We start from the raw sequence: 23,395 nt of genomic DNA, 5'->3' as shown, positions 1-23,395 counted from the left end.
GAAAATAACAAAGGGAGGTCAAAGGTTAATATGCAGGACATGTGGTCTGAAAGACACTGATTGGAAGTCTTCAGTCTAATGACTCATGACGGGAAGAAAAGCATCATGTTGTTGCACAGCTTATGTACTAGGCAGCAAAAATTTATTCAGACTGCACAGTAACAACTGATGGCTGGACATTTAGTTGTTAGTATAAATTACAAAGCGTACTCTAGTCATCATAAAGAGTCAAAATGCACTGCCACATGATAAACTGGGATTGATTAAAGGTCACATCAGCTGCTCTTTAATAGAAAAAACAATAGTGAAAATAATTTCCACCCACTTTAACATTTCTGGTATTCTTTAATTTTGGCTCCTGTTATGTCAAGATTTAGGCGCACAATATGGTGGCCCTGAAGTGCAAAACACAAAAGCAAATCGCACAGCACAACAGCAAATCGCACAGCACAACAGCAAAAGAGAGACGACAACAGCATTAACCAAAACGGAAAAGGTATGTACCTTCGGGCAACACGAATCAAAGCTGATTGGACAGTGGTCCGTCCTGTCCTGTGAACCGGAAGACCGTATACTCAGGCGCCAGACGAACAGAAATTACCAAAAACTATTACCAAAACTGTGGCAAAGAGTTTGAGGAAAAACCAAACTTCTGCAGTGATTGTGGGAAACAGCTAAAAGAAGACAGTGACGACACTCAAGCACAACCTTCAAGTTTAAGAGCACATACGTTTTCACTAGCAGCGCTCATATTTTGAAAACATTTAAACCTTCCAGTTCACAAAACAGGACGGACCACTGTCCAATCAGCGATGACTCGTGTCGCCCGAAGGTACCTACCTTTTCTGTTTCGGTTAACGTTGTTGTCGTTTTTCTTTTGCTGTTGTGTTTTGCGATTTGCTGTTGTGCTGTGCGATTTGCTGTTGTGCTGTTCGATTTGCTGTTGCGCTGTGCAATTTGCTGTTGTGCTGTTCGATTTGCTGTTGTGTTTTTTTTTATTTGCTGTTGTGCTGTGCGATTTGCTGTTGTGCTGTTTGATTTGCTGTTGTGTTTTTTTTATTTGCTGTTGTGCTTGGCGATTTGCTGTTGTGCTGTTTGATTTGCTGTTGTGTTTTTTATTTGCTGTTGTGCTGTTTGATTTGCTGTTGTGTTTTTTTGATTTGCTGTTGTGTTTTTTTGATTTGCTGTTGTGCTGTGCGATTTGCTGTTGTGTTTTGCACTTCAGGGCCACCGTACATGACTATATTCTTCTATCATTAATTAATTAATGAGCAATATATTCCTTTCTTTTTAGATGTATCAATTCAAACAGTCAGGGGCACCCAGAGAGTGCACACCCTCACCTCGCTCATCACGTGATACAGTGAGCACAGCAGGTACAAACAGCTCTGTGGGGCTTTTAGATTTCCACTCACACTATCAGTCTGTGTCTTTTCACAACACATTTCATCTGCAGTGTTCCAGTCTAGGTCTGTGCTTTAAATGGGTTTTGGCTTTGGCTGGGACCTGCGTCCCATCCAATGGGGAGTCGTAGACTCACACCCACTTCATGTTCTGGACTCCTGTGATAATCACCGGCCCTCACAGCCTGTACAGGATGAAGTGTTGCCATCATATTTGATTCTGTGTGGCTGTGACATTTAATCACTTCTGTCCCAAACTGAACCACTTTAATTTCAACTAAAGCCCTTTTCATACCAGCGCAAATGTAGAGTTGCGCATTGTGGTGTCCCTACTACACTGAGTTATGCAGCTCTACACTGAGTTTAAGCAGCTCCACACAGCTCAGTGCTGACTTTTTGTTCCCCAACACAGCAATATGAGGGGTACATGAGGCGGACGCAAGAAATTAAATATGTTTAATAGAGCAGTGGATGGAGAAAGCACGCCGTTTTTAAGCACGTCTGCGCTTTTGCATGTAAGTCTGCGCTACACTGAGCTACTGCATGCAAATCTACACAACTGTACACTGTACAAACTTAGTCAGTGGCTCCGGATGTTGTGTGGTAGAAACAGAAGCTGGTTTGTGAGCGCTGCTGTGGCGTGAGAGATGCAGCTGCTTCCTTCGGAGTGGTGCTGGTGTGTGCTGTGGGGCTTCTGCTGCTACGTATGATGGGGTGAGTGTGGCTGCTGTCATGCCGTGGCGCTGCCGACCAGGAAGAATTTGTCAGCCTCCTCCGCCAGTGCACGGCAGTTCGTGATCATGTGCGCACCTGGGGAGGGAGTTGGTGCACAAAAAGTTTGGCTGGTGTCCTCTCAGTAGCTGCAGCATTCTGTCCATGAGCTGTGAGAGCTTAACAGCCTGCTGGCGCTTTCAGCATCTGACAGTTCAAATGTTTTTAGGAGGCGCATTAGATCCTTGAAGGCTGCGTATTTGTTCACAGCTGGGGGGGGGGCTTTGCCGTCTCGATCAGTCTGCTGAGGAGCTGCTGTGAGGGCTGGAATGACATGATAACATTTCATGTCATCTGTGGTGATCTCTGAGAGTGAGCTGTACCTCAGTTTGTGCAAACCAGGCAGCAGTTTACAGAAGCATGACATTGAGCATCAAGTGTGAAAAGATTTCAGCAGCAGTGGACATTCGCATGTGAACAGCTTTGATCCACAGAGGTGTGACATATAAAAACAGAAAACTCAGTGTAATTGTAAATGGCTGCATTCTGTTCTGAACAATGTTGGAGTTGCTGAATTAAGTACGAGACAGTTCATTTGTGCACGCGTGTATGTGCACATGCGTGACAACACATCCAAGCACTGAATGCATTCATCCAGAGTGAATCTACTGGGGAGAAGGTGAAGCGCGCACGTGTGTGTGTGTGGTGAACCATGTAAGCAGCGCCTGTGCATGCATGCATGCGTGATTAGAACTGGACGTGTGCCTGTTCAGAACATGTAATCAAACCCGCGCGCGTGTGTGTGACCGACTGCATGATCACACAGCCGCAGCGCAAGGTGATCAGAAACAGCAGCGTTGTGAAAAAAAAAGGCAGAGTAAGACAACGCTCTCTCTCTCTCTCTCTCGCTCTCAATGCTGAAACAAGAAACGAGATGTCTAAGTTTGCTTGAGTTTAAATGGTAATATTTTCTACTTTTTTAGGGGGTGGCACACAAGGACTCTGAACTTTGTGATCTGATGTTCCCAGCCCTGACAAGGAAGCAGTGTGTCCCGCTGTACATCTGGAAATGTGAGTGCCGTTTGCTTTTTACCTTTTTGAGAATGGAGTGCATTTCTACAATGGGAAAAAAAAAGTGCGGCAAGGGCTACGCGTGACGCATACATTAAAAGCAAACAAACATAGCTGCAAGCACATCTACGAATGCAACGACGCGAAAAACGCAACACAATGCCGCAATATGCAACTCTACGTTTGCGCCGGTGTGAAAGGGGCTTAACACACCTTCCTTCCACCATGTTTAATACACATGGGCTCCAAGCCATTTCAGTTACATAGTTATTGCTTTGAATGTGACCTTTCAAGGTCACCCAAGGTCACATGGGCAATAGAAAAGTGATATAAATGGCTTAATATTAGTGTTTACCATAATCCTGTTGTGTGGGCCGCTGAAGAGGAGGTACTGCTGGCCCACCACCACCAGAGGGCGCCCTGCTTGGAGCCCGCACTCCTGGCCGAGTTCTACGCAAGACATCTGGACAAGCCTGGTTGGACGCCAGGAGGCGCCCGTTGAGGGGGGGGTCCTGTTGTGTGGGCCGCTGAAGAGGAGGTACTGCTGGCCCACCACCACCAGAGGGCGCCCTGCTTGGAGTGCGGGCTCCAAGCACGAGAGGGCGCCAGACCTAGAAGAAGTGACAGCTGTCATTCATCCCCTGCGCCAGCTGTCACTCGTTCATCATCATCACCACCATAAAAGCCGGACTGCAACTCCACCTCCTCGCCGAGAAATCGACTACCAGTAACAAGGTAATTTCTCTGCTGACTGACACTGTGTGTGTTTAACCTGCACTTCTATTGCAGCCGTTTTCCTGGAGTGTTTCCTGATCTGGAGGATTGGCGTTTGGTGTGACAGTGACGGCTTCGCCTCACACCCCAACTCAGATAAGTGGTTGACCAGGAGCTGCACGAGTGTGTGTGATTGGAGGTGGAGGAGCTCCCTCCTAACTGTGTTTGGACTGTGGATTACTGAGTGTGCGGACTCACACTCACACATCATATCTCTGCTTTCTGCCAGCAGTACCAGGGTCGACAGCCGAAGACAGAGGCCACCTGGGGACTCGGGACTTGGCGGCTCCGGTGTTCTTCAGACCGTTGGTGGTGGAAGCCGTGTGGGGCGCGGCTTCTCTCTCGTCAGGGGTCTTCTATCTTCGAGCCTGCCCACACGTCACCTGGTGTTTATTGACTGTGAAAATTACTGTACATTTCGTTGTGTATTATCACAACATTAAATTGTTACCTTTTGGCTTACTCATTGTCCGTTCATTTGCGCCCCCTGTTGTGGGTCCATGCTACGACACCTTCCCAACAGGATTTCTCGGCCATCATCATGGATTCCGAGGGGCGTCAACCCGAGCTTGAACGGCCAATGGAAGAGCCAGGAGCGCAGGCGTCAGCGGGAGGCGTGTTGAGTGAGCTGCAGCAGATCTTAACCGCCTTCACGGCTCGGTTAGATTTAGTGACCGAGCAGAATGTCCTCCTTAATCGGAGGGTGGAGGCTCTCACCGCCAGGGTGGAAGCGCGTGATCAGGGTGCTGCTGCAGCCACTCCTCTGGCTGGTCCTGGGCCTGTATCAGACGTTCCACTGGTCGTTCAACGAACCCCCCCACCGTCCCCTGAAGCATACATAAGCCCTCCGGAACAGTACGGGGGCTGTGTTGAGATGTGTGCAGACTTCCTCATGCAGTGTTCGCTCGTCTTTTCACAGCGCCCTGTCATGTACGCGTCAGACGCCAGCCGGGTGGCTTATGTTATTAATCTGCTTCGAGGAGAGGCAAGCGCCTGGGCTACGGCGCTTTGGGAGCAGAATTCACGGCTCCTAACGTCTTATACTGGGTTTGTACGGGAGTTCAAACAAGTGTTTGATCATCCCAACAGAGGCGAGACCGCTTCGAACGTGCTGCTGTCTATGAGACAGGGGCGCCGCAGCGCAGCCGAGTATGCAGTCGACTTCCACATCACGGCAGCGAGGTCCGGCTGGAATAACGTTGCGCTCCGCGCCGCCTTTGTAAATGGACTGTCCCCGGTCCTTAAGGAGCACCTACTGGCTAAGGAGGAACCGCGGGATTTTGACGGGCTTGTCGATTTAGTTATACGCTTAGACAACCATTTAAACGAGCATCGTCGGGAGCAGGCCGGGGGGCGTGACTGGGCACGAGCCGTCCCTCCCCCTTCCGGTTCCGACAAGGTGACGTCGTCCCCACGCTTCACTGCCAGAGAGCTCCGTGTGGCTACAGCTCCCCCTGCTGAGGAGGCTATGGACACGAGCAGGGCCAAAGTAAAAACAAATGTCAGACAAAGGAGGCTGGCCCGCGGGGAGTGTTTTGTCTGCGGCTCTTGTGAGCACATGCAGAAGGACTGCCCTAAACGGTCAAACTACAACGCCCGTCCTTAGAAACTGGGCTAAGGGTGGGCCATAACACGCACGCGGGAAAACCCCGCAAATTTGCACGAATCCCAGTAACCATCCTTTGTGGGGATTTAACCCTTCACGCCCCAGCACTGGTAGACACGGGGTCGGAAGGGAATCTGCTGGATAGCAGATGGGCAAAGGAAGTAGGGCTCCCCCTGGTGGCTCTGCCGGCACCATTGCAGGTGCGAGCACTAGATGGCACCCTGCTTCCATTAATCACACATCAGACACAACCAGTGACTTTGGTTGTGTCTGGGAATCACAGGGAGGAGATAGTGTTCCATGTAACACCATCTACCTCCCGAGTGATTTTGGGCTTTCCATGGATGGTGAAGCACAATCCCCGGATAGATTGGCCGTCCGGGGTTGTGACACAGTGGAGCGAAACCTGCCACCGGGAGTGTTTAGGATCCTCGGTTCCTCCCGGCACTACGGCTAATGAGGAGGTCAAAGTCCCCCCCAATCTATCGGCGGTGCCAAAGCAGTACCATGATCTTGCTGACGTTTTCAGCAAAGATCTGGCGCTCACTCTTCCCCCGCACCGACCGTATGATTGTGCCATCGATTTGGTCCCGGGCGCTGAGTACCCGTCCAGTAGGTTGTACAACCTCTCACGTCCGGAACGCGAATCAATGGAGACCTACATCCGGGACTCCTTAGCTGCCGGGCTGATCCGGAACTCCACCTCCCCGATGGGTGCTGGTTTCTTTTTTGTGGGTAAAAAAGACGGCGGACTCCGTCCATGCATTGATTACAGAGGGCTGAACGAGATCACGGTTCGCAACCGATACCCGTTACCTCTGTTGGATTCAGTGTTCACGCCCCTGCATGGAGCCCAAATTTTTACGAAATTGGATCTTAGAAACGCGTACCACCTGGTTCGGATCCGGAAGGGAGACGAATGGAAGACGGCATTCAACACCCCGTTAGGTCATTTTGAGTACCTAGTCATGCCGTTCGGCCTCACTAATGCCCCCGCGACGTTCCAAGCTTTGGTAAATGACGTCTTGCGGGACTTCCTGCATCGGTTCGTCTTCGTATATCTCGACGATATACTCATCTTTTCCCCGGACCCTGAGACCCATGTCCAGCATGTACGTCAGGTCCTACAGCGGTTGTTGGAGAACCGGTTGTTTGTGAAGGGCGAGAAGTGCGAGTTCCACCGCACTTCTTTGTCCTTCCTGGAGTTCATCATCTCCTCCAACTCCGTCGCCCCTGATCCGGCTAAGGTTGCGGCGGTGAGAGATTGGCCCCAACCAACAAGCCGCAGGAAACTACAGCAGTTCCTCGGCTTTGCAAATTTCTACAGGAGGTTCATTAAAGGTTACAGTCAGGTAGTTAGCCCCCTGACTGCCCTGACCTCCACCAAGGTCCCCTTCGCCTGGTCGGATCGGTGCGAAGCCGCGTTCCAGGAGTTGAAACGCCGGTTCTCGACTCTACCAGTTCTGGTGCAGCCTGATCCTGATCGCCAGTACATAGTAGAAGTGGACGCCTCTGACTCAGGGATAGGAGCCGTGCTGTCCCAGAGCGTGGAGGCTGATAAAGTTCTCCATCCTTGTGCCTTTTATTCCCGCAGGTTGACCCCAGCTGAACGGAACTATGACGTCGGCAATCGGGAGCTCCTCGCAGTGAAGGAGGCTCTTGAAGAGTGGTGACACCTGCTGGAGGGGGCATCGTTGCCCTTCACGGTTTTCACGGACCATCGGAACCCGGAGTACATCTGGACCGCCAAGCGGCTGAACCCCAGGCAAGCCCGCTGGTCTCTGTTCTTCAGGCGCTTTGACTTCCAGATCACGTACCGCCCTGGGACCAAGAACCAAAAATCAGATGCATTGTCCCGGGTGCACGAAGAAGAAGCCAAAGCGGGGCTGTCGAACCCCACCGAGACCATCATCCCCGAGTCCACTGTCGTGGCCACCCTCACCTGGGACGTGGAGAAGACCGTCCGGGAGGCCCTGACAAGGAGCCCGGACCCGGGGACTGGCCCCAAGAGCAGACTGTACGTCCCACCAGAAGCAAGAGCTGCCGTATTGGACTTCTGTCACGGGTCCAAGCTCTCCTGTCATCCCGGAGTGCATAGGACCATGGCAGTAGTCCAGCAGCGCTTCTGGTGGGCGTCCCTGGAAACCGACGTCCGGGACTACGTCCAGGCCTGTACCATCTGCGCCAGGGGCAAGGCAGACCATCGGAGGACGACAGGACTCCTCCAACCCCTGCCAGTGCCTCATCGCCCCTGGTCTCACATCGGCCTGGATTTCATCACGGGCCTCCCGCCGTCCCAGGGCAACACCGTGATTCTCACGATAGTGGACCGGTTCTCCAAGGCGGCCCACTTCGTGGCCCTCCCGAAGCTCCCGACGGCCCAGGAGACGGCAGACCTCCTGGTCCACCACGTCATGCGGCTGCATGGGATACCATCGGACATCGTTTCAGATCGTGGTCCCCAGTTCTCTTCACAGGTGTGGAAGAGTTTCTGTAAGGAGCTGGGGGCCACCGTGAGTCTCTCGTCCGGGTACCACCCCCAGACAAACGGCCAGGCAGAGCGGGCCAACCAGGAGCTGGAGCAGGCCCTTCGATGTGTCACCTCCGCGCATCTGGCGGCCTGGAGTCAGCATCTGGCCTGGATCGAGTATGCCCACAACAGCCAAGTTTCGTCTGCTACCGGCCTCTCCCCTTTTGAGGCATGTTTGGGGTACCAGCCCCCATTGTTCCCGTTAGTGGAGGGAGAGGTCGGTGTGCCCTCGGTCCAGGTCCACCTCAGGAGGTGCCGCCGGGTGTGGCGGGCCGCCCGCTCTGCCCTGTTAAAGGCCCGGATGAGGGCCAAGGCCCATGCGGACCGCCAGCGTTCCCCGGCCCCCACATACCAGCCCGGGCAGGAGGTGTGGCTCTCGACCAAGGACATCCCTTTGTGTGTCGACTCCCCAAAGTTGAAAGACAGATTCATTGGACCCTTCAAGATCCTCAAGATCATCAACCCGGCCGCAGTGAAGCTTCAACTCCTGGCTTCACTGCGGATTCACCCTGTCTTTCACATTTCCCGTCTCAAGCCACACCACACCTCGCCCCTCTGTACTCCGGGACCTACGCCGCCTCCTGCCCGGCTCATTGACGGGGAGCCTGCCTGGACAGTCCGCAGGCTCCTGGACGTCCGTCGTAAGGGCCGGGGTTTCCAATATCTGGTGGACTGGGAGGGGTATGGACCTGAAGAACGCTCCTGGGTGAAGAGGAGCTTCATCCTGGACCCGGCCCTCCTGGCCGAGTTCTACGCAAGACATCCGGACAAGCCTGGTCGGACGCCAGGAGGCGCCCGTTGAGGGGGGGGTCCTGTTGTGTGGGCCGCTGAAGAGGAGGTACTGCTGGCCCACCACCACCAGAGGGCGCCCTGCTTGGAGTGCGGGCTCCAAGCACGAGAGGGCGCCAGACCTAGAAGACGTGACAGCTGTCATTCATCCCCTGCACCAGCTGTCACTCGTTCATCATCATCACCACCATAAAAGCCGGACTGCAACTCCACCTCCTCGCCGAGAAATCGACTACCAGTAACAAGGTAATTTCTCTGCTGACTGACACTGTGTGTGTTTAACCTGCACTTCTATTGCAGCCGTTTTCCTGGAGTGTTTCCTGATCTGGAGGATTGGCGTTTGGTGTGACAGTGACGGCTTCGCCTCACACCCCAACTCAGATAAGTGGTTGACCAGGAGCTGCACGAGTGTGTGTGATTGGAGGTGGAGGAGCTCCCTCCTAACTGTGTTTGGACTGTGGATTACTGAGTGTGCGGACTCACACTCACACATCATATCTCTGCTTTCTGCCAGCAGTACCAGGGTCGACAGCCGAAGACAGAGGCCACCTGGGGACTCGGGACTTGGCGGCTCCGGTGTTCTTCAGACCGTTGGTGGTGGAAGCCGTGTGGGGCGCGGCTTCTCTCTCGTCAGGGGTCTTCTATCTTCGAGCCTGCCCACACGTCACCTGGTGTTTATTGACTGTGAAAATTACTGTACATTTCGTTGTGTATTATCACAACATTAAATTGTTACCTTTTGGCTTACTCATTGTCCGTTCATTTGCGCTCCCTGTTGTGGGTCCGTGCTACGACACCTTCCCAACAAATCCAGAGGTTCCATTTCTTTCCCTCCAACATTACATGTTGTCGAAAGCTGCCATTGAACTTTTTCTGCTTGTCACAGTGAGAAGGACAAAGCTGATGTTGATTTACTTTTAACAAAAGTGAGAGGTGAATTAGCTTTATTTTATCCCAGATAAAAAGGAATAATGTGATATCATAGAGAGAAATTATCCCGTGACATCACAAAAAGTTGACTTTTAAAGAAGAAATAGAGCCACAGTTTCCTGTTTTAATCTAACATCACACAATGTGCTACAATGCTGCTTTAGGTTTCAATTAAGAATGTGTAATTAAATGCAAAATTACAGTATTTCACATGTACCATCTGCAGCAGACAACTGTGATTCTGACGTAATGACCAGACGGCACTTTTTCTACCATCAGCATGTGACCACAACATGACACCCTTACCGTAAGAAAATGACTTTTCTAAGTTAAACATACTTGTTCTTGTCATGAAGGGATGTATCATCCATCCATTTATTACTTTCAGTGTTCCTTCAGTACGTACACTGTTAAACCGAACACTATTTTAATACATTAATTAAGTTAATGTAACTCAAACTTTTAAAAAAGTTATAGTCACTCATTTCCATTAATTAAACTAACTCAAAAATGAATTGTTGTCATAACAACTCAGTTCCTTTAAGTGCATTTAAAGTTTTGGTGCATTTAAGTGTTGGTGATGTATTTCCAGTGCATTCCATTCACTCATTTTAATTGAGTTTATGTAAAGGAGGCCAGCAGGTGTCGCTGTGCATATGTAGTTAGTAAAACTCACTCCCAACAGCCCAAAAGAATTTTCTGGCCACAAGGCCAGAACCCTGGGTTTTAGCCTTCTGGTTAGAGAGTCCGACTTCCATGTTGAGGATCGTGAGTTCGCGTCCCGAGGGGAGTTAATGGGCAGAGTCATAACAACACAATGCAGACTCAACAAGTAAACCAAAGAATGCATCAAGAAATCTAATCCAAAACATAATGTAAATTTTTTAGGCAGAAATTTATTTGTCACTTTTTTTATTGAAAAACATAAAATAGATTTACATAAGTTTAATTAACTATAAATTGTTAGCATATTAAAACTTTAACAATATAATTTTTTTTAAAGTTGGCAAACTCAAATGGTTTAAGGCACTCGGTTTCCTCAAATGGTTTGAGTTCAGCTAACTCATTGAGTTTTACAGTTATTGCTCCCGGTGTGTAGTGAGTGCCTTGTATGGCAGCACCCTGACATCAGGGTGAATGTGAGGCATAATTTGTAAAGCGCTTTGAGCGTTTGATTCAGATGGAAAAGTGCTATATAAATGCAGTCCATTTATTTAAAGTGGACTGGAACAGGATCTGATGTTGTCCAGTTTGATTTCAGAGCGAGATTTCAAACTTATTTTAAGGACAATTGAAAAATCCCTGGAAACATGTTCCTGTTTTAAGTATTTTAATCTGCTTCCGTTTGACCCTTTTGATTTTCCTTTTAATTCCTGCTTTATAAATGATATCTCTGTCTGTCTGTAACCATTTCTTATTTGTTATATTGTATATTTCTGACTTAAACAGGTCTTACTTGTGAATGAGACTTCACGTCACAATGAGACGACCAGAGGTGTCAAGTAACGAAGTACAAATACTTCGTTACTGTACTTAAGTACACTTTTTAGGTATCTATACTTTACTCCTTTACTTATTTTTCTGCCTACTTCTGACTTCTACTCATTACATTTTCACACAACTATCTGTACTTTCTATTCCTTACATTTTTAAAACAAACAGCCTCGTTACTCTTGGCTTCAGTTTAATGTTTACAAAAATATAAACGCAACACTTTTGGTTTTGCTCCCATTTTGTATGAGATGAACTCAAAGATCTAAAACTTTTTCCACATACACAATATCACCATTTCCCTCAAATATTGTTCACAAACCAGTCTAAATCTGTGATAGTGAGCACTTCTCCTTTGCTGAGATAATCCATCCCACCTCACAGGTGTGCCATATCAAGATGCTGATTAGACACCATGATTAGTGCACAGGTGTGCCTTAGACTGCCCACAATAAAAGGCCACTCTGAAAGGTGCAGTTTTATCACAGCACAATGCCACAGATGTCGCAAGATTTGAGGGAGCGTGCAATTGGCATGCTGACAGCAGGAATGTCAACCAGAGCTGTTGCTCGTGTATTGAATGTTCATGTCTCTACCATAAGCCGTCTCCAAAGTCGTTTCAGAGAATTTGGCAGTACATCCAACCAGCTTCACAACCGCAGACCACGTGTAACCACACCAGCCCAGGACCTCCACATCCAGCATGTTCACCTCCAAGATCGTCTGAGACCAGCCACTCGGACAGCTGCTGAAACAATCGGTTTGCAAAACCAAAGAATTTCTGCACAAACTGTCAGAAACCATCTCAGGGAAGCTCATCTGCATGCTCGTCGTCCTCATCGGGGTCTCGACCTGACTCCAGTTTGTCATCGTAACCGACTTGAGTGGGCAAATGCTCACATTCGCTGGCATTTGGCACGTTGGAGAGGTGTTTTCTTCACGGATGATGTGAAGGAGATGTGTTGCACTGCATGAGGCAAATGGTGGTCACACCAGATACTGATTGGTATCCCCCCCCAATAAAACAAAACTGCACCTTTCAGAGTGGCCTTTTATTGTGGGCAGTCTAAGGCACACCTGTGCACTAATCATGGTGTCTAATCAGCATCTTGATATGGCACACCTGTGAGGTGGGATGGATTATCTCAGCAAAGGAGAAGTGCTCACTATCACAGATTTAGACTGGTTTGTGAACAATATTTGAGGGAAATGGTGATACTGTGTATGTGGAAAAAGTTTTAGATCTTTGTGTTCATCTCATACAAAATGGGAGCAAAACCAAAAGTGTTGCGTTTATATTTTTGTTGAGTATATATATATTTATTTCACGTCATGTGCGCCTGTAATCAACTTTTCTGCAGCGCGGCTTTGCTTTGAACCGTGAACCAATCCAAGCAGTGGTTCGCAGATTGAAGCAATGCTTCGACCTATTGCTTCGTTTATTCTTTCTTTCTTTCGCTTAATTTTCCCCCGCTAAAACCCTAAAGAGCATACGTCTGTGAGTATTATTTATCTTTTCTATGTTAAACCGATCTGTTATGGTCTTCTGAAACAGTTGATAGATGTATTTTATAACTTAAAAACGGGAGCGACGCTAACGCGTTAGCATGTCTATGGCATTTTCAATGTTAAAAGTTAGCATTAAGCAGCTCTCGTCACGTTCGGGTACATTTGTTTTCAAATTGTAATTCTTAAATTTATTTTTGTTTATATATTAATAATCTAATGATTATTATATACAATTTTAGAGAAAGAGGCAAAAAGAACCTGAATAGAAACACAACAGAAAATATAAAAGCAACTAACAATGAACATACATATATAAATACATACATAAATAAATAAATAAGTGTTACCTGTGAACACCTAGTGACTCTGACACCTCCACTTCATCCCTGTCTTATTTAATGACAATTTGTTTCGGTCAAACCATATTTTCAGTTTGTTAATTTCTTCGGTGATTTCCTCCAGAACTATCTGCCAAAATAGAAAACTGCTGCATCCTTGTAAGAGCAGAATACTACTGGAATGAATTTGAATAAGGAAAATTGATTGTTTTTTTTCTCACTAAATGGATGCTGCACTCACTGCAGTTTATTGTCTGGAATAGTCCCAGATTGCATTTCAGAGCTTCTAGAATTCAAACATTTTCATGCAGGTGGTGTTGGGGGATAATTTTGGGTTTGGGGTCTTGGGCCACATGTAGAACGAATCAGTTTTTAAATTAAGCTTTCAATTCATATAGTGGCATCTACCTTTTTTTTTTTTTTTTTTTAAAGGTTACTTTATACTTTTATACTTTAAGTAGGTTTTGGAGCACATACTTTTCACTTTTACTTGAGTAAAGAGGTCAAGTTGATACTTCAACTTTTACCAGAGTGTTTTTAAACTGCAGTATCTATACTTCTACTTAAGTAACAAATGTGTGTACTTTTGACACCACTGGAGACAACCTATATAAATAAATGAGAGGTGGGTCACATAATGGACAGGTCGCCATTGCGTCACAGAGATAATGTTAATATTTGTGGTTACTGTACATTAAATGGACTGCATTTACGAGGTCTGTTAGAAAAGTATCCGACCTTTTTATTTTTTTCAAAAACCATATGGATTTGAATCACGTGTGATTGCATCAGACAAGCTTGAACCTTCGTGCGCATGCGTGAGTTTTTTCACGCCTGTTGGTTGCGTCATTCCCCTGTGAGCAGGCTTTGTGTGAGCAGTGGTCCACCCCTCTCTGCTCTATCCACTGTTACAGGAGTTTTTGTCATGGAAAGAGGAGCAGAGGGACGCGCCACGGAGCAGTTCATTACGCGGCACAAAACCACCTCCGTGTTGGTCTCACAGGACGGCTTTCAGGTGGATTTCAGACGGCTGTCGGTTGCTTTTCAGTCGTGTGATTATCTGAGAAATTGAGCATGAGCTGGACATGCCCCAACATTTCCTGTGAGGCTTCATCACGGCGTTTCTTTGCGCCATGCGGCTCCACCTCGATGCGCAGATCTCCTCCGCACGTCTGTCTCAATGTGCCGAAAAAGTGCTTATGTCCACATCTTTTCACAATTCCTGTGCTAGTCAGACGACATACCGGCTCAAGACAGCATCCAGTTTAGAAATGAATGGCACATTCCACTGTTACAGGAGTTTTTGTCATGGAAAGAGGAGTGGAGTTCCGCGTGTCACGGTGGAGCCATATTAATTTTCCGAACGGTGTCCACCTGGAGGTCTCTCACAGTTTCTGGAAAAAAACTGATGCAGCAAAGCTCCAAATTGTTCAGACATTTATTCGCAATAAAAAAACAACGAGAGGGGTGGACCAGTGCTCACACAAAGCCTGCTCACAGGCGAATGATGCAACCGACAGGCGTGAAAAAACACGCATGTGCACGAAGGTTCAAGCTTGGCTGATGCAATCACATGTGATTCAAATCCATATGGTTTTTGAAAAAAATAAAAAGGTTGGATACTTTTCTAACAGACCTCGTATATAGCGCTTTTCCATCTGCATCAGACGCTCAAAGCGCTTTACAATAATGCCTCACATTCACCCCAATATGAGGGTGCTGCCATACAAGGTGCTCGTTACACACCGGGAGCAATAGGGGATTAAAGACCTTGCCCAAAGGCCCTTAGTGATTTTCCAGTTAAGCTGGGATTTGAACCGAGGATCTTCTGGTCTCAAGCCCAACACCTTAACCACTAAAGGCCTTAACCATTAAGAGACTCATTCAGCATTTGAAGTTATGTTCCTGTCCAACCTGGTGAATTTAAATCCAATATTCACTTTAAGTTCTGGTTGATCTCCCCTTTCAGTGAAGAACATCTGGCTTTTCAGCGGCTGGATGTTCCAGTCGTCACTCACGACAGGAACTCAAAGGGTTTTTTATTGTATCATCATGTTTTAAAAGTGTCAAGCTTGATTTGTGATGATGAACCAAAACTTCATCATCACTGGGATTATTGTTTCGATGTAGACTGGTGCTCTGGCTCACCGTGGCTGTACCCGGACTGTTCCACGGGGCTGTCACTGTGCCTGCTTTGGCTGAAATTGGCTCGGAGCAGACTGGTGTTGGCCCAGGCTGTTGCATGCTGGGTAAAATCAAAGAGCAGCTGGATCCCACTCTGAATGAGCAACGTACACGTCCTCTGCAGCCACGTGCCCTGGCTGCTGTCGCTCACATCAGCGTGTGAATGCAAAAGGAAGTTTTGTATCTGGACATCTAGAAAAAAAAGAAGACATTATTTCTTATTGTCCGCTCGTAATGACAGACTGATCAAAGCACAAAGAAAATGTGTTGGTTTGACTTTCACACTGTGCAGCTAATGTGCGTCTGTTTTCTTTTAACATTAGAAACATTTAAATATTCAAAGTTTTGTTTTTTTTATTGTACATTTCATTGAAGGGCAGTTTTGGAGCCATAAATAAATTAAAAAATCCTGTTTTTTTCAACTAGGATTTGGCAAAGGAGTACAGACAGACAGACACACATTCACACACACACAGACAGACAGACAGACATAAATCAAGTCCTTCGCACCCTCTAGTTTATAAACACTATAAATAATACACGCCGTTACCTCATTTTCGAATGAGGACAGACTGTGATTAAATTTCATGTACTGGATCAGTTATTGCCAAACTTAAGAAGACCAGCGCCCACTTTGAAATCTGAAAATCCTCTGGGCCACACAAGCCTTAATCACAGTTTTGACTGAGGCATTAGTGTTTCCACATATACAATATGCTAAATCAGGTCAGATGAATGAATGAATGGTTTGATTACTTTTGATTATACTTTAATAAAAAAAAAAAACTCTAATATTTTAAAGTAATTTTCAACTTTATTACAAAACTGAACATCCAAGATGTTTTTCATTTATTTTTAATGACCGCTGATGGCTCATCGTGAGAACTTTCAGGGCTCACCAGGGGCCACAGCCCACACTTTCAGTGGTTTTCTGCAAAGGCCTCTGATCTCCTGGGATGAACAAATGCATCACATCTCTGACGTCAGTCAGCCCAGTCTCACGCTTTTTTTTTCATGCTCCCGTGATGAAACGAGTAAAAGTTTCATGACGGAGTTTTTTTAAACTCACTATTCCTAACCCTACTCCTACCTCCAACCTTAACCTTAACCATTACCTAATCTTAACCCCCCCCCCCCCCGCTTCACTTTTAATTTCGTGCAGCCATCACAGAATGAATTAGAATGAATTCATGCTACCGTGACAAATATGAGGCGCTTTTCGTCACAATATCACAAACCAATAGATTAATGTATATTTCGTGCTGCTGAATCACGACTTGCAGTGAGACCAGGTTGCATCAGTGATGATGACATCAACAACAATGACATCATTGCATGTTTGTAACAATAAAACAAATTAATTCATACCACTTTTGTGTTGTCAAATTCAGTGCAAATTTGCCAACTCTCACACAGACTTCATGTAAAGTTGGACTGAAATTATATATATCTATCTATATATATAGATATATCTATATGTTTATATATGTATACACACACACACACACACACACTCACACACACATTTTTATATAAAAGCAGAACAAAGGCCTTATACTACTAAAGGTGCTTGGTGCTTGTAGGTTGAGGACTTAAAGTGCTGGATGCACTGGACAGTTTAAAAGAGACATGTTCTGGTTTGTGGATAGTATCTCCGTTTTGGCCATGATGCTCCTGAATCATTTGCTTGATTTCATCTTAATCAGTTCTAGGGACGGGATGCAGCCCTCACTATCCTGACGGCTTCACTCCAACGTCTCTTCTGTTAGCTGTCATGGAGGGACAGGAGAGATGATCGGATTTCTCTCTGGAGGGCTTCTTCTTGTTCTTCTGCTATTCTGTTTCAAGAAGAACAGAAAAATTCTCAAAATTTCTTTTGGGGCCAAAGGGCAAATGATTTTCACTCCAATGTCCACCAGACTTGGGACAGTTAGGATAGTTCTGAAATTGCTCAGGTGAGATCAAATTGATCAAAGGTCAAAATTGAGGTTTTTCATTCCAATTTGTACCAGACTAGGCACACGTATGGATCACTGTTTCTGTGTCCGATTGATGGGAGGTTAAATGTGAACTCCAGTTTGTTTCGTCTTGTTATTTTTTAATTAAACACACTGACCTCTTGACCCCAGAGTACAGGGTGTAATGAGCTTAGAGCTTAGAGCTATTATGGCTCCAGACACCATGCAGCGGCAGCAGCGCCACTCCACACCACCTGGTACCAACAGCACTGAGTGCAGACCTCCAACCGGTCCAAGGTCACGAATCACGTCAACCGTTACATACAAAGATCCTACCGTTCACATTGTACCCCAGTGCTGCCTCCAGCTGCAGCAGTGTGCCGCCTCTGGCACCGAGCTGCAGAAGCCCCAGGGACCAGGACACGCTTGCTGGGGACACGACCAAGTTGGAGCTGTTCTCCGTCTCGGCAAGTGTCTGGTAGAAACTGACAGCAAACCTGGTTTGCAGCTGTGCCATGCTGTCCTGGAGGCCACCGCTGCTGTGGCTCTTCTCCGCCAGCCACACAAGAACAAAGAGCGAAGTGACTGACAGCTGACACATGTGGGAAAATGTCATGGTGGGTTGGCTAAAACAAGAAACTCCTGCAAGACATTAAAACACCAATAAAAATGAAACTACAGTGCTCTGTGTTAAGTTTGACCAGATATTAACCAGACTTTAGTCAGATAAACCATCCCAGGTTCAGCAGGTTTTATGAAAATTAACTTCTTTTAGGTAATCTTGATGGCAAACACCTTCAAAATATAATAATACAACTATCTTTTTATTTAATCACTCCAAATATTGAAATACAGAGATTGAAAATGACTGTCATTTGAGCTTAATGTCTGCACATGTGTAGAAAAGCTCATAGATGCTAAATGCATTTCATAAATGTTTAACAGCTTATATGTATATGACATCACAGCATTAAATCATCATCATATATAAAAGTGTCTCTGCTTTACAGTTTATGCTGAAAGCTTATTGCCAGCATGTGTTTATGGTGCCACGCTGACATTATGATCATGTTTTAGCTAATGTATTTAGGTTTATTTTGAAGGTGTCTGTTCCATGTAGAACCTAAGAACACATGATAAGGCGAGAAAATCAATGTTATGTTCACAGAATGTTTTATAAAGTAATATAAAGTAAAACTAAACGTGTGTAGAAGTATCATGGTGGGATATTAAAAATAATTATGTAAATTCTGAATATTACTGAAAAAAATAAAGTCAACATATTAGCTTCAAGCCCCTATGAAAGAAGCACATTTTTGCTGGGAAATAAATTGTGTGATTTGATCTGTGGCTCAATATCAATTTCTCTCACACACACACACACACACACACACACACACACACACACACACACACACACACACATACACACACACTTCAACTGCTTAGTCCAATTGGGGGTTGCGGGGGGCTGGAGCCTATCCGAGCAGTCATAGAGCGCGAGGCGGAGTACACCCAGGAGTACACACAGACTGTCACAGGGCCACATAAATGGTAAATGGACTGCATTTATATAGCGCTTTTCCATCTGCATTAGACGCTCAAAGCGCTTTACAATTATGCCGCTCACTACACACCGGGAGCAATAGGGGATTAAAGACCTTGCCCAAGGGCGCTTAGTGATTTTCCAGTCAGGCGGGGATTTGAACCGAGGATCTTCTGGTCTCAAGCCCAACACCTTAACCACTACACCATCACCTCCCCGAGACCATCACCATCACCACATATATACAAACAAACCCAGACACACCCACACGCACAAATCTTTAAATTGTCCGTAGGTGTGCGGCACACCTACGGACAATTTAATGATTCCAGTCCACCTAATCTGCATGTTTTTGGATGTGGGAGGAAAACCGGCGCACCTTGAGGAAACCCACGCAAACATGCAAATTCCACAGGCGGGAATTGAACCCATGACCTTCTCGCTGTGAGGCAACAGTGCTAACCACTAATGCACTGTGCTGCCCAATATCAATTTCAAAAATCTCAAAAGCTGAAAATCACTTCAAGTACATTACGTCCTTATTTTTTAAAACAGAAAAATACAGTAGTGCATTCTTCCAGTCATTCTGTGGAAGAGCTCAACCTCTGGAGGGCTGCAGGGTCCAATCCCAGCATGCACTGGGGGAGCAGTGCAGTGCATCCTGGGCAAACTACTGTTTTTTTTGTTGTTTTTTTTTTTTACCATGAAGTTTCTAATCACAGAGCTTTTTATTGAAAATATCAAACTGAACTGTAGTAGATTAAACTTTAGAAGAGGGTAAGTTCAGGTGAAGAGATGAGAAAATACTTCATGAAAATATTTCATGTCTTTAACATAAGAGTTTTCCTTTTATAATTCTTGCCTTGTGACATGACAAAGCTCTGTTGGGTAAAAATAATTCTTCCTGTCCTACTCTACTGGCTGAGGTAAAGGTTTTTCCCCGATGCAGAGGCGTGCACTCTGAGTGCCCCGTCACATTGATGCTTTGCAGCTGCCTACCTGTGCTGACGTGAGGAGGCTCCTGTTCCCTCCAGCTGTGTCAGTGTCTGTGTGCAGCAGCCTGCAGTCATGAGACCGTGTTCAAACGGGGGATGCTGCAGTCTCCGTCGGCGATGTCCGTACCACTCGTCTGGCACTCCTGCTGCTCCGGTGCTATAAGGAGCCAGGAGGAGGGAGGAGGGAGACATGGCACCAAGCAGCAAATCCTGAGCTGCTGGGGAGGAAGGGAAAAAAAAGGTAAAAAAAAAACCACGCTCACCCCAGGCACACCCACATGAGCACAATTAATAATAATAAGTATACAACTGCTTTACAATTAAAAGAGAATGTACATAAAAAACTAAATCAGGAAGGAAAAGGATTAAAATAAAAACTCACTCATTAATTCCAGCTATAAAACAATATGTTTTTAGTCTTGATTTGAAAACTTCCACAAGGTTTTCCTGTCTGATATCAGCTGGTAAGCTGATCCATAAATTTGGTGTCCAATAAGCAAAGGTTCTGTGACCTTCTTCACCCTGGGAACATTGAGCAGGCCTGCGTTCTGAGACCATATGGCACGTGCCGGCACATAAGGCTCAACAGGGGCAGCAAGAACCTTGAAATCAGCCCTGAGGTGGACACAGGAAGGCAGCACTGGAGTTCTATGATCAAATTTTCTCATAATTGTTAAAACTTTAGCAGCAGTATTCAGGATCGCTTGAAGAGTTCTAATGCAGATCTCACACACAGTGTTCCTGGGTTGCGACACTGCACAGTTCATTAATGGTTGAGGGAGGCTTGGCACAAATTGGGAAAAGTCAGCTTCAAGATTACACCAGTTATTTATTAACCTTTATTTAACCAGGTTAGTCCCATTGAGATCAAGATCTCTTTTACAAGGCAGACCTTGTACATTAAAGATAATAACAGCAGAATAAAATTAACAACATTCAAACTTGCTCACATAAAACACTTGCACACAGAAAAGGCAGACTGCAACAATTTCACCAGAGCTTTAAACTCATTCAGTGGAACCAGGGCTTGAAGGTAAAGTTCATATTGTTATTTATTCCAAGCATTAGTTGCTGGAAACCTAAAGGCTTTCTTGCCCAGTTCAGTTCTTACTTTGGGGACAACAAAGTTCAGCGCATCCACAGACCGGAGACTATGACGTCCATGTGTCCATGTGACACAAGTCATTCCCAGAATGGTTTTGTAGATGGACAAATGCCAATGGCTAAGGCTTTTGGCACATAAAAGCATCCATTTGTTTATTACCAGCTGTGGTGGGTAATAAATCTCAGTGCCTCATTGTGCACAATATCCAGCATGGAAAAATAATTTGCATTGATGTGCAATAATTTCATTACCTCCACAAACAAGCAAGAACATCTGTGTGTCACCAACATAGCACTGATAATTAAGGTCATATCTCCATATAATCAGATCAAGAGGTACAACATACAACCCCAATTCCAATGAAGTTGGGATGTTGTGTGAAATCTAAATAAAAAAAGAATACAATGATTTGCAAATCCTCTTAAACGTATATTCAACTGAATACACCACAGAGATAAGATATGTAATGTTCAAACTGATAGACTTTTTTGTTTTTGCACAAATATTTGCTCATTTTGAAATGGGTGCCTGCAACACATTTAAAAAAACCTAGGACAGGGGCAACAAAAGATGATGAATGTTGGGAAAGTGTAGGTACACGGACCCACAACAGGGGGCGCAAATGAATGGACAATGGAGGAGGTCAAATAACAACACTTTACTGTTGTGAATGGGCACAACAAATACAACAGATTACAACAATAGACAAAAAGCCAAATCACAAAAGGTGTCGTGTGGGCAGGCTCGAAGATAGGAGACGTCTGTCCAAAGCAGAACCGGAACCACACGATTTCCTCCGCCACCAGACCCCGGGAATACTGGAGCCGCCAAGTCCCGAACTCCCAGGTGGCCACTGCCTCCGCGTGTCGGACCTGGTACTGCTGGCGAGGAACAAAAAACAATTAAATGTGGGTGCGTTTGCACCCAGCAATCCGCACGGCAGGAAAACTACCTCCACCTCTCGTTGGAAAAGGAGTCAGCTAAACAACTCACAAAAGTCACAAACGATTACTGTCACACAGTCAGCTGAGTACGTTACCTTCCAGGTAGAACGATATCTCGGCAAAGAGGTGGAGACGTCGTCCTGCTGATGTACCCCTGCTGATCGGATGATTGGTAACAGCTGTTGCAGGTGATGCGTGACAGCTGTCACCCTGGCTGCTCCTGTGAGGCGGCTGCGCCCTCTGGTGGTGGGCCAGCAGTACCTCCTCTTCTGGCGGCCCACACAACAGGACCCCCCCCTCAACGCCCGACCAGGCTTGTCCGGGTGGCGGCGGTAGAAATCGGCCAGGAGGGCCGGGTCCAGGATGAAGCTCCTCTTCACCCAGGAGCGTTCTTTGGGACCGTACCCCTCCCAGTCCACCAAATACTGGAAGCCCCGGCCCATCCTACAGACATCCAAGAGCCGGCGTACAGTCCAAGCCGGCTCGCCATCGATGATCCGGGCAGGAGGCGGCGCCGGACCCGGAGTACAGAGGGGTGAGGTGTGATGCGGTTTGATTCGGGACACATGAAACACAGGATGGATCCGCAGTGAGGTCGGAAGCTGAAGCCTCACTGCGGCTGGACTGATGACCTTAAGGATCTTGAAAGGGCCGATGTAACGGTCCTGTAGCTTGGGGGAGTCCACTTTGAGGGGAATGTCCTTTGTGGATAACCACACCTCCTGCCCTGGCCGATACGCAGGGGCCGGGGTCCGCCGACGGTCTGCATGGGCTTTTGCCCTCGTCCGGGCCTTTAGCAAAGCAGAACGGGCGGCACGCCACACCCGACGGCACTTCCGTAGGTGGGCCTGGACCGAGGGCACACCGACCTCTCCCTCAACCACCGGAAACAACGGGGGCTGATACCCCAGACACACCTCAAAAGGGGAGAGGCCGGTGTCTGAAGACACCTGGCTGTTATGGGCATACTCGATCCAGGCCAAATGGGTACTCCAGGCCGCCGGGTGCGCGGCAGTCACGCAGCGCAAAGCCTGTTCCACCTCCTGGTTTACCCGTTCTGCTTGCCCGTTGGTCTGAGGGTGGTACCCGGCCGAGAGACTCACCGTGGCCCCCAGTTCCCGGCAGAAGCTCCTCCAGACTTGCGAGGAGAACTGGGGACCGCGATCAGAGACGATGTCTGTTGGAATCCCATGCAGCCGGACGACGTGGTGGACCAGGAGGTCCGCTGTCTCCTGGGCTGTTGGGAGCTTCGGGAGGGCCACGAAGTGGGCCGCCTTGGAGAATCGGTCCACTATCGTGAGGATGGTGGTGTTACCCTGGGACAGCGGGAGGCCCGTGACAAAATCCAGGCCGATGTGGGACCAGGGGCGATGAGGCACAGGCAGCGGCTGGAGTAGTCCTGATGCCCTGCGATGGTCAGCCTTGCCCCTGGCGCAGGTGGTGCAGGCCTGGATATAATCCCGGACGTCGGCCTCTAGGGACGCCCACCAGAAGCGCTGCCGGACAACTGC

The 23,395-nt window shown here is 47.1% G+C and overlaps 1 protein-coding gene across 1 annotated transcript in view; it reads right to left on the bottom strand.

The window, feature by feature from the left end:
• serpine3 (serpin peptidase inhibitor, clade E (nexin, plasminogen activator inhibitor type 1), member 3) overlaps nt 1-20,034 on the bottom strand; it is a 32,679-nt gene extending 12,645 nt beyond the window's left edge. The window contains exons 1-3 of the mRNA XM_034186475.1: nt 19,840-20,034; nt 17,631-17,936; nt 15,301-15,528 (exon numbers count right to left, since the gene is read on the bottom strand). Of these exons, the coding sequence (XP_034042366.1) occupies nt 15,301-15,528; nt 17,631-17,910 (508 nt within the window). The 5' untranslated portion in view covers nt 17,911-17,936; nt 19,840-20,034. The remainder of the gene's footprint in view (nt 1-15,300; nt 15,529-17,630; nt 17,937-19,839) is intronic.
• Between the last annotated feature and the right edge of the window lie 3,361 nt (nt 20,035-23,395).

This window comes from Thalassophryne amazonica, chromosome 14 (genome assembly GCF_902500255.1).
Source record: "Thalassophryne amazonica chromosome 14, fThaAma1.1, whole genome shotgun sequence".
NCBI lineage: Eukaryota > Metazoa > Chordata > Actinopteri > Batrachoidiformes > Batrachoididae > Thalassophryne > Thalassophryne amazonica.
The sequence above is the reverse complement of the archived record's forward strand: the minus strand, read 5'-3'. Positions and strand labels throughout refer to the sequence as shown.